Here is a 12,478-nt window from a genome sequence, read left to right on the forward strand (position 1 = left end):
GGTGTTTGAACTTGCAAAACGATGTCAGACTCTGTAATATGCTCTGGAATAGCATAGGATACATATATAGACAATTGGAAGAGTTTTTGGGGTAGACCTGAACTGCTAAAGAGAGACGGACTCCATTCCTCCAGGGAAGGTGCCGCTCTCCTCTCCAGTAATTTGGCTCATAGTCTTAATAGTGATAGTATTTGACTAACTGCCTTGAGACGTCACACAGGTCACATAAACTAGGACACATCACCTACTTAGACTGTATCACCTACTTATCATATAGAGACTGTGTCTGTTCCCCGAACTGCAAAACACAGACCCCTTACTGAATCATTTAGAAAAAATCTGATAAGGTCAAACTTGAAAAAACAAACAAAAAAATCTACCAAAGCAATAACTGTAAATGAAATTGTTACAGATCACAGTTTGGATGCGCTCTGTTTGACTGAAACCTGGCTTAAACCAGATGAATACATTAGTTTAAATGAATATACTCCCCCAGGTTATTGTTTAAAACAAGAGCCTCGTCTGAAGGGTCGAGGAGAAGGTGTTACTAAAATTTACAGTGAAGTTTTTGGTGTTACTCGGAGGACAGGATATAAGTTTAAGTCTTTTGAACTAATAATCCTTAATGTGACACCAGCAGATATAAATACGAAATCTCTGTCGTCTTTTGCCCTTGCTACAGTATATAGATAACCTGGGCCGTACTCTGATTTCCTTGGTGAATTTGCTAACTTTCTATCAGATCTAGTAGTTAATGTAGATTGAGCTTTAATTGTTGGTGACGTCAGCATTCACATAGATAATGAAAATGACACACTGGGATTAGCATTTATCAATATTCTTAACTCTCATTGCCATAATCATATGTCATATGGTGTTGATGCTATAGAAATTCTACCGCAGACTGATGACATCTCAGATCATTACCTTGTCTCTTGTTTGCTACGATCAGCTAATGTCATTCAATCTACACCACGCTATTGTTCAGGTAGGACTATTCTTTCAACCACTAAAGATAGCTTCACTAATAATCTTCCAAAATATCATATTATCAATATTTTATCAAATAACCATTCGGAAAGTCCTGGTTCATTGTCAAAGTTGTTACTTCTGATGGAGTCTCTCCCTCATAAGTATCTGACTCCGGTTCAAACATATAGGGCTGAACACCACTATTTTCACTGTCAGCCATATTGCTTATGATGTCTAGTTATCCAAAGCAGAAATGTCAAAACTCCATCCTATTCTGGATACTGGGGCGGGGAGCACCAACTCATTTGCATTTAAAGACACACACACAAAAATAGCTCATTTTATTCTCACCCAAAAATGGGCATTTTCAACATGGTATAATAAGTGATCTGTAGGGTATTTTAAGCTGAAACTTCACAGACCAACTCTGGGGACACAAAAGTTTTAAATTACATCTTGTGAAAAGGGGCATAATAGGTGACCTTTAAAGAAAAAAGCCCTGCACCATGGTACAATGATCACACTCATGCTCTCAAGAGAGCAGCTCGGAAAATGGAGCGCAAGTGGAAGAATACAAAATAAGAGGTACTATGTTGTGCATGGAAGGATAGTGTCTGTAGCTAAAGACAGGCACTAAAAGGTGCCAGGTCAGCATATTTGAGCAAACTCATAGAAAATAACCACAACAGTCCTAGGTTTTATTCAGTACTGTGGCAAAATTGGTTATGAATAAAGCATCGACTGAATTAGATATTCTGTCGCAGCACAATAGTAATTACTTTTTTTATTTATTAATGAAATAATCAGAAATAAAATTGGAACTATGCAATGAACTGTCACAGTACCTCAGAAGACAGAGTCTCATAATTTTCCTCACAAGCAACTTCAATCATTTGCTGTCATAGGTCATGAACAGCTAACAAAACTTCAAAAGCCACAACATGTATGTTAGATCTTAAAAGAGGTATTCTCTGTAATCTCAGAACCTCATCTTAATATTATTAAAGCCTCACTATCTTTAGGACATGTCCAAAGAAACTTTAAAATGGCAGTTATCAAACCACTTATTAAGAAGCCACAACTTGATCCTGAAGATTTGTCTAATTACAGACCGATTTCATTTCTACCATTTATATAAAAAATACAAGAAAAGGTAGTGTCCCCCCAACTATGTTCATTTCTACAGAGAAATGGTATATATGAACAATTTCAGTTAGGATTTAGGCCCCATCACAGTACAGAGACTACACTTATCAGAGTTACAATTGACTTGCTCTTATCATCTGATCGCAGCTGCATTTCTCTTCTAGTGCTTTTAGATCATAGTGCTGCCTTTGACGCGATGGATCACATCATTCTCTTGAATAGGCTGGAGAATTATGTTGGCATTAGCATGGTTTAGGTCCTATTTATCAGACTGCTACCACTTTGAATGCGTAATGTGGAACTGTCAAATCAAACAAAAGTTAAGTATGGAGTGCCACAGAGATCAGTTTTAGGGCCTCTGCTTTTCTCATTATACTTACTTCACCTGGGAGACATTATCAGGACTCATGGAATAAGTTTCCGCTGTTATGCCAATACCCAACTTTATATTTCATCTAAACCCAATGAAAATGTACTGTAACGTTGTCTTCTACAGCAAAGAATTAGGTGTTATATTTGATACTGATCTGTCCTTTGAAAATCTAATTTCCAGTGTTTGTAGAACAGCATTTTTCCACCTCAGAAATATTGCTAAATTACGGCACATGCTCTCTGTTGCTAATGCTGAAAAAAAAATTAATGTCTTCATGACCTCAAGACTAGATTATTGTAATGCATTACTGGGGGGATGTCCAGGAAGTTCAATAAATAAACGTCAATTGGTTCAAAATGCAGCTACCAGAGTGCTGACTAGAACCAAGAATTAGTCCAATTTTATCATTGTTACTCTGGCTACCTGTTATATTTTGTATTCATTTAAAAATTCTACATTCAAAGCTTTGAAAGTTCTAGCTCCGCAGTACTTAAGTGACATTTTACCACAATATATTCCATCAAGTTCATTACAATCGCAAAATTCTGGCCTGTTAATAATTTCAAGAATATCAAAATCCACAAAAGGAGGTAAATTATTTTCCTATTTGTCTCCTAATCTATGAATTAGTCTCCCTAACACTGTTCAAGATGCAGACACACTCATTCAGTTTAAGTCTAGACTAAAGACTCATCTATTCAGCCAGGCATACACCTAATTTATCCATCAACTTACAATTACATAGACTGCTTTATTTAAGTCTGCCGGGACCAGAAACCTCCATCATGATCTATAAATCTGCATAAAATTGAATGGCATCTACACTAATATTATTCTATTTGTTTCCATGTCTCAACCAATTCATGTCCCGAGGTAAACAGAGCCAGTCAGATCCAGCTCCGTTCCTGCTTGGTGTCAGACACCACTGCTACGTGTCACTGAGTTATGACGACAAACTACAGCGATGCTAGCCAGACTTCAGTTCAATCTTTTGACTTCAGAGGATGAACTGATGCCAACTCCAACTGTAAGATATCAGATACTTCATATGCCACTGCCTGAACCTTGGATTTAGGATGGACCCCACCGAACCTCACCGAAATGACCTGCAGATTGAACAGTGATACACCTCACTGATCTCTGCCTGCATCACCTTTGTCTTTTGATGGACACTCTTGAAATGGAATACATAGACTATCAATTAATTACCAACAAAAGCCTTCATCAGACACCTAACAAAGGACAATGCATCTATGTGAACTTCTGCAGTTAATCCAGGATGGACTTTCTAAGACATTATTCATTAATAAAAGAGTTCATGCAAAATCTTTGTTTAAACACTGGTCGTTAACGCTTATTTAATTAAAAAAATGTAAACCATAACTTGCATTGCACACAAATAACTAATATTGGCATTATATTCATGCTGGTTAGCCAGAGGGGAACTGGCCCCCACAGTGAGTCTGGTTTCTCCCAAGTTTATTTTTCTCCATTAATCAACATCTTATGAAGTTTTTTGCCTTCAGCTTGTTCACAGGTGTTCTAAATACAATTATTTTTTAATTATCTAATTTTTATACACAATTTACAATCATATTTAATGAAACTACACAATGATCACTGTAAGACTTAATAGATATTACAGTTGATTTTTTATTTTTGTTAAAACATGATTTCCTGTAAAGCTGCTTTGAAATTGTGTGAGTTGTGAAAAGCGCTATACAAATAATAATGACTTGACTTGATATAAATCAGACACACTCATCAACGGATTTTCATTCATTTGTTTAAAAGAATATTATTAAGTGTTAAGTGTTTTTCTTTAAATGCCATTTCTTGTCACGTGTCACTCATATATTCAGTACTGTGTATACAGTAAATCCTGTATCACATATATATAAATCAATGTGACTCACAGCTCCAAATGCAACAGAGAGCATGGTCTGCATGCGGCCATCTTCCACCGCTCCGATCACTCCTTTCTTATACAGCAGAGACCCACCCACCAGCGTCCAGAACTTGATGTGTTTGATTCCTACTGAAACAAACTGGGTGTCCGAGTCAGGCCTGAACTCCACCACGAAGATCCGATCCATGTGACCACCCTTACTGCAAACTTTAGACCCTAAAAAGCAGAGGAAAACATCGTCAACAACTACGAACGGATTGAAGTGCACTGGAACAGAAAAACAACTGAATAATTGTTTGGTTGGTTGTTTGCGATTTTATTTCACCTGTATGGAAAGTGGAAAATCTGAGAAAATAATTGAGTATTGTCGATGATTAATGGTTTGTATCGTTCACCAGTTCTGGAAGTAGCACATTACAATTAAAACAGTTTACATACACTCACCGAGCACTTTATTTGGAACACCTGTACACCTACATATTCATGTGATTATCTAATCAGCCAATCGTGTGACAGCAGTGCATAAAATCATGCAGATATGGGTCAGGAGCTTCAGTTAATGTTCACATCAACCATCAGAATGGGGAAAAGTGTGATCTCAATGATTGACCGTGGCATGATTGTTTGTGCCAGATGGGCTGGTTTGAGTATTTCTGTAACTGCTGATCTACAGTTTTTTATACAAAACAGTCTCTAGAAATTACTCAGAATGGTGCCAAAAGCAAAAAATATCTAGTGAGCTGCAGTTCTGTGGACAGAAACGCCTTGTTGATGTGAGGTCAACGGAGAATGGACAGACAGTTTCAAGTTGACAGAAAGGCTACGGTAACTCAGATAACCACTCTGTACAATTGCAGTGAGCAGAATAGCATCTCAGAATGCACAACATGTCAAAGCTTGAGGCAGATGGGCTACAACAGCAGAAGACCATGTCGGGCACTTTAATAGTAGGCTACCAGAGTGTTACTAGTAAAGTGCTTGGTGAGAGTAAATTACTTTTGGAAGTAACAAGTAAAGTAATACAATTATATATTTGTATTTATTTAATTGGACTTTACATTTCTGAGAAGATACAGATTTGACCCGCATATACTGTACGCACTGATCCACAATGCAATGGTTCTAAGCAAGTAAGGCCATTTCCACAACCAGCTTTGGGTGTTACTCAAAGTAAGTAATCCAATTCAAAATGCTAATTATCTCTCTAAAAAAGAATCACATTACTAATTACTTTACTTTGAAGTTCTAAAACACTTTTCAAAGAAGTTTTTTTCATTTTCAAATTCAAATTAATGTATATTTTTCTCGTTAGGGGGCACACAACCTTCAACCGACACAGAAATGCAAGCAGACATACTTATTAACATAATTCATGTTTAAAATATATTAAACATAAAAAATATTATTTTAAAAATATGTGTTACCCAAGTAATGTACTTAAAAGTAATTAACTTCAGTCAGTAACTTTATTCCAATTACAGTAATTTATAAATGCATTACTTTATGACAAAAATATAATTCAATTACTGTAACTACTCACATTGTAATCAGATAAAATAGACACACATTACTTTCTGAATTTACACAGAAATACCTGACATTTAGAAAAGTAACATGGATTACTTTTATTTTATTTATTTACTGAAAAATCTATTGAAAACCTCTCCCTTTTCCCACAATAATGTAACACGTAATTTTCAAATTAAAAATGTAATCAAAATTCAGCCCATTTTTATTTCTTAATGCACGTTCATGGTCACTTTGTCAATTATTCATAGGTGCACATTATAAAATAAATACATGTTTGTCTTCATAATCTTTTCATTAAATGTAATAAATTGCTCTGTATCTGAAGCTACTTTCCTTTTGGGCTCATATCACCAAGCCATCTTAAGAGACTTTTTACCCTTCAATCAATTGCCAATGCATAAAATCAAGTCCACCCAAAAAACCTTTTCAGAATACGCTGTTTCGCTTAGAAATACGTCACATCACTAAAGTAAAAAGGGTTGCGAACACCATTTCATGATAACTTCACACACAAACACACCTTCTTGCCATCTCCACACAGTGATTGTATGTTCCGGATCGACCCCCACAGACAGCAGCAGTTTTCCCGTGGCACTGAAGTTCACGTATCCAATCCCTTTAGCGTGAGAACAGCGCAACACAGACAGCGTCTGTTTACTCATGGCGTCCCACACATGAATGCATGGCGCCAGACCTACAGGAAAATGCACAAAAAGCCAGACATCAGAAAATGCCTGCTTGGCACTGGAAAACCATCAATATTCTTGTCGGGGAACAGTTTTAAAAGCCGGAGGATAAAATAGCGCTTCCCAAACTGTTCCTTTAAGTATAAACCCATTTAAAACAAATTCAAACCCATTAGTTTTATTAGAAGACTTTTATTATGCAAATGTTATGGGTTTGAGCAGTGGTTCTTAACTGGTTTTGCTTCAGCAGCATAAAAAAGAAGGACTGTCAATAATGTAAAATTTGTAATTGAGTTAATTACACAACATACCAATTAATTAATCGAACTCATTGATTTAAGTAGTTGAAAATGAAAATCGCGAGATCCCATTATTCTGTTGTGATTAGATCAGCTTCGTCCAGCAATAATAACTCCTGTGTGTGTAAACGACTCTCATTCTGTGGCTGCGCTGCTTGTGAGGTTTGTTTAAGTGCGCAGACTTTTTCCTCCTGCGGAACAGAAACGAATATATTTTGGAGATATGATATGAATATATCCATACGATGCAAGTCAATAGGGTCCAAAACTTCTGCAGACCCCATGGCACAGTCATAATATGAAGCTTGATTACACTTCGTCGTGCTTGATGAGGAAGATGCGCTCTGAGCTTCAAATCATGATCAGCAAGGAGACAGCAGATATCAAGATTTATAGAGAAATTATATACAGATATGTATACAGACAGTTTCTGTCTGTTTCTCACCAAAAAAACTACTGTATCACTTTAGAAGACATGGATTAAACTACTCACGTCATATCAAAATCAAACATTAAAAGTAATAAACACTTTTTTAAGTCATGACAAACCAGATGAGAACCACTGTGTTAGAGATATTAATAAAACAGCAGGATTAGTTTGGGATCACTATTATTAAAGGTAACCCCTTCTGGGCATTTAACAAGAAAGAGCAAGCATATGGCACAGGCATGTCAAAGTTAGATATGCATTTCAGTCCCAAGGGGGCAAACAGGCTGCAAGCAGACCACAAAATGACTCGAATATGAATTAATTTTTAAGAAGTAACAAAATCAAGCAAATCGGTTGCATGATGACTAATGCAAACATGAGAATGTGTTCTTGCTAACCGCAGTGAGATAGCCAAGGGTGGGCCGGGGTGGGAATATTAGAATATTAGAGATTTCTCTATGACTTCAAATATATATTTCTAAATTGGGGCAAAACATTTTTTTTTATTGAGGCCCACCCTAAAGTAATTTCCTGGCTAGGCCCTTGCCTAATGGTAGTTTTTTCCTAAAGTGGGACACAAAACATGGGGAAAATGCACAAACAGTGGATATAAAATGTCTACACACCCCTGTTAAAATGCCAGGTTTTTGTGATGTAAAAGAATGAGACAAAGATAAATCATGTCAGAACTTTTTCCACTTTTAATGTGACCTATAATGTGAACAATTCAATTGAAAAACAAACTGAAATCTTCGTGGGGGAAAAATTAAAATTAAAAACCTTACAATAACCTGGTTGCATAAGTGCAAACCCTCTTATAACTGGGGATGTGGCTGGGTTCAGAATTAACCAATCACATTCAAACTCATGTTAAATATACGTCAGTACACACCTGCCATCTTTTAAAGTGACTCTGATTAATCACAAATAAAGTTCAGCTGTTCTATTAGGATTTTCTTAGTTGCATCTCAGAGCAAAAGCCATGGTCCACAGAGAGCTTCCAAAGCATCAGAGGGATCTCATTATTGAAAGATATCAGTCAGGAGAAGTGTAAAAAAGAATTTCCAAAGCATTAGATATACCATGAACACAGTGAAGACAGTCATCATCAAGTGGAGAAAATATGGCACATTAGAGAAATTACCAAGAACTGGACGTCCCTCCAAAATTGATGAAAAGATGAGAAGAAAACTGGTCAGGGAGGCTTCCAAGAGGCCTACAGCAACATTAAAGGAAATGCAGGAATTTCTGGCAAGTACTGGCTGCATGCTACATGTGACAACAATCTCCCGTATTCTTCATATGAATGGGCTATGGGGTAGGGTGGCAAGACGGAAGCCTTTTCTTACAAAGAAAAACATCCAAGCCTGGCTGAAGTTTGCAAAAACAAACATCAAGTTTCCCAAAAGCACGTGGGAAAATGTGTTATGGTCTGATGAAACCAAGGTTGAACTTTTTGGCCATAATTCCAAAAGGTATGTTTGGCACAAAAACAACACTGCACATCACCCAAAGAACACCATACCAACAGTGAAGCATGGTGGTGGCAGCATCATGCTTTGGGGCTGTTTTTCTTCAGCTGGAACCGGGGCCTTAGTCAGGGTGGAGGGAATTACGAACAGTTACAAATACCAGGCAATTTTGGCACAAAACCTTCAGGCATCCGTTAGAAAGCTGAAGATGAAGAGGAAGTTCACCTTTCAGTACGACAACGACCCAAAGCATACATCCAAATCCACAAAAGCATGGCTTCACCAGAAGAAGATTAATGTTTTGGAATGGCCCAGCCAGAGCCCAGACCTGAATCCAACTGAACATCTGTGGGGTGATCTGAAGAGGGCTGTGCACAGGAGATGTCCTCGCAATCTGACAGATTTGGAGCACTTTTGCAAAGAAGAGTGGGCAAATATTGCCACGTCAAGATGTGCCATGCTAATAAACTCCTACCCAAAAAGACTTAGTGCTGTAATAAAATCAAAAGGTGCTTCAACAAAGTATTAGTTTAAGGGTGTGGACACATATGCAACCAGGTTATTGTGAGTTTTTAATTTTTTTATTTTCCCCCACAAAGATTTCAGTTTGTTTTTCAATTGAATTGTTCACGTTAAAGGTCACATTAAAGGTGGAAAGTTTTCTGACATGATTTATCTTTGTCTCGTTCTTTTACATCACAAGAACCTGGCATTTTAACAGGGGTGTGTAGACTTTTTATTTCCACTGTACAATGGAAATATATGGGGCAGGGGGGGTTAAAAGCAGAAATGAAGCTAGTATTTTTGCTAAAGCACTAATATATATATTTTTTACAAAGCATTTTTAGCAACAAAATAAATTATTTCCAAGTACTTTTCTAGGTGGACGATCATCAAGTTACAGTAAGCCTTAATGAATTAATTCCAGTGGCTGGAGTTTTCTGTAACTTTCAGATAAATACATCACGTCTTTTTAACACGATGCTGCTATAATTGCTTCAAGAACTACAGTGGTCTGTTCCTCACATGTGGTATGGGCTACTTTTATGTTATTTTTATGTAAATGGTGCTTTTCTGTCATTTTGAAGCTTGACAACCCTTGTCCCCATTCACTTTTATTACACAGAAAAGAGAGGATATTCTTTGAAAAATAAATCATGATAGAAAATATTTCTTGGGTGAACTATTCATTTAAATTGTATTTAACCTGGAACATTACATGTAAAAATGTGTTGGAGCCAAAAAATTATTTCCTTGAACTTTTGGAATCAAACAAAAGGTGAGTGAGATCAAATGAAATCACATGGAAGGAGGGTGCTGCAGTCCTACCTGGCAAGTCGGTGATGTCGCCTGTGTGGAGAAGTGTTGAATGAGCGGATGGGACAGTAATAAATAAAAAAAATAAAAAACAGCAATGAGAAGAGCTGCTCTTAGTGCCAAAGCAGAGAAATTCAAATTATCAGCAAAATCACAGGCAGGCTTGTTATTAACACAAAAATCAAGCAGCGCACACTGAAGAAAGCCAAAGCAAGTCAACTTAAGTGAATGAAAATGATTTAGATGGTGAAAGTTAAATAAATATGCATTAAGTGGAGCATTAAGATATTTGTTGAAGCCAGACTAATCATACTGCATGTAAAGAGTTTTTTTGTACAGTAGCCGTTTACACAAACACACTTACCGATCTGACCAGTGGCGATGATGTTTTGATATTTTGGGTGCTGATTGACGGTTAGACAGAGGATGTCATCCGTGTGCTCCAGGTAAAAGCTTTGAGTACCTGAAAATCATCAGATTATGGGTAATTCATGTGGCATATTAAACAGTGTGGCATGCCATACTTCAGCAAAATCTACTAAAGTTTTGTAATTATTATACTGTACATGCAGTTTTCTGAGGTCATATTAATTGAGAGACAACATGGAATATTAGTATTTGTTTTTTATTTATTTGTCAAAAGTTTTCAAATATTCTATATGTAATATTTGTACTTTTGCTGATTAACAATTATTTGTATTCATATATTAAACATAGAAAAACAAAACATATATACACAGAATTAAAAATTAACCCCCACTATTACCCCTCCCCCTCCCAATCTCCAACCCAACAACATCTCAGTGGTCATACATGATTACACACACACACACACACACACACACATGCTGTGTTTCCATGTTTTATGGGGACTTTCCATAGACATAATGGTTTTTATACTGTACAAACTTTATATTCTATCCCCTAAACCTAACCCTACCCCTAAACCTAACCCTCACAGAAAACTTTCTGCATTTTTACATTTTCAAAAAACATAATTTAGTATGATTTATAAGCTGTTTTCCTCATGGGGACCAACAAAATGTCCCCACAAGGTCAAACATTTCGGGTTTTACTATCCTTATGGGGACATTTGGTCCCCACAAAGTGATAAATACACGCTCACACACACACACACACACACACACACACACACACACACACACACACACACACACACACACACACACACACACACACACACACATACACACATGTTGTGTTTCCATGTTTTATGGGGACTTTCCATAGACATAATGGTTTTTATACTGTACAAACTTTACATTCTATCCCCTAAACCTAATCCTACCCCTAAACCTAACCCTCACAGAAAACATTCTGCATTTTTACATTTTCAAAAAACATAATTTAGTATGATTTATAAGCTGTTTTCCTCATGGGGACCGACAAAATGTCCCCACAAGGTCAAAAATTTCGGTTTTACTATCCTTATGGGGACATTTGGTACCCACAAAGTGATAAATACACGCTCACACATACACACACACACACACACACACACACACACACACACACACACACACACACACACACACACACACACACACACACACACACACACTGCCCCTCCCCAAGAGCCCTCCAGAAACACCAGATATCCACCCCAATTCCCCACAAACTAATCCAATTTACCCAGTCTTCTAAATGACCTTTCTTCAAAAGCCACCACCCTCCTCATCTCAAAGCGCCACTCCTGAAATGAGGGCACTCCAGCCGACCTCCATCCCCTTAAAACTATCAGTCTGGCAATCATGACACTGGTTAGGACCCAACTCTTTATGTGTCTATTCTCTAAATCGATGACCGCCCCCTCGCCCAAATACAGAGTCTGGGGCAAAATGAAATCCGAGTGCCCAATACATCACACACAAAACTCTGAACCTTCTACCAAAATTCTTGGAACTTAACACACCACCAAAAGACATGGGTTGTGTCTCCATCCTCTGATGGAGGGTGTGTCTTTAAGACCAAGCCTATATAATCTAGAGGGGGTCCAATAGAATCTATGTAATATATTAAATTGCATAAGGCGCACCTTTGAGTCTCTACGTAGATTCAGACTTGATGTTTTTTAGAATCCTGGCCCACTCTCCCTCCTCCAATAGCAAGTTTAAATCGTTCTCCCATAATCTCTTGATAGAAGATAAAGCTCCGTTCCCCAGACAGAATTAGCAGGGAGAAATACACTGATGCCTCATGACCTTTTCCAAAAGCAGTAATAACCCCTCCTAGAGTATCTGCCACTTTCGGTGGGTGTATTCTACTGCCAAACTAGAACATAGCAGGTGGCACAACTGTAAATAAATAAAGAACTTAGATCTCG

The 12,478-nt window shown here is 37.3% G+C and overlaps 1 protein-coding gene across 2 annotated transcripts in view; it reads right to left on the minus strand.

Annotated features, from left to right (window-relative positions):
- The window catches only part of eml6 (EMAP like 6), a 93,145-nt gene that overhangs the window by 12,977 nt on the left and 67,690 nt on the right, over positions 1-12,478 (minus strand). Inside the window, exons 30-33 of one of the 2 annotated variants that reach the window (XM_052111915.1) lie at positions 10,499-10,597; positions 10,147-10,167; positions 6,451-6,624; positions 4,408-4,616 (exon numbers count right to left, since the gene is read on the minus strand). In XM_052111915.1, coding sequence (XP_051967875.1) covers positions 4,408-4,616; positions 6,451-6,624; positions 10,147-10,167; positions 10,499-10,597 — 503 coding nt within the window. The remainder of the gene's footprint in view (positions 1-4,407; positions 4,617-6,450; positions 6,625-10,146; positions 10,168-10,498; positions 10,598-12,478) is intronic. The other variant, XM_052111916.1, reaches the window with a different exon arrangement.

This window comes from Xyrauchen texanus, chromosome 39 (genome assembly GCF_025860055.1).
Source record: "Xyrauchen texanus isolate HMW12.3.18 chromosome 39, RBS_HiC_50CHRs, whole genome shotgun sequence".
Lineage (NCBI taxonomy): Eukaryota > Metazoa > Chordata > Actinopteri > Cypriniformes > Catostomidae > Xyrauchen > Xyrauchen texanus.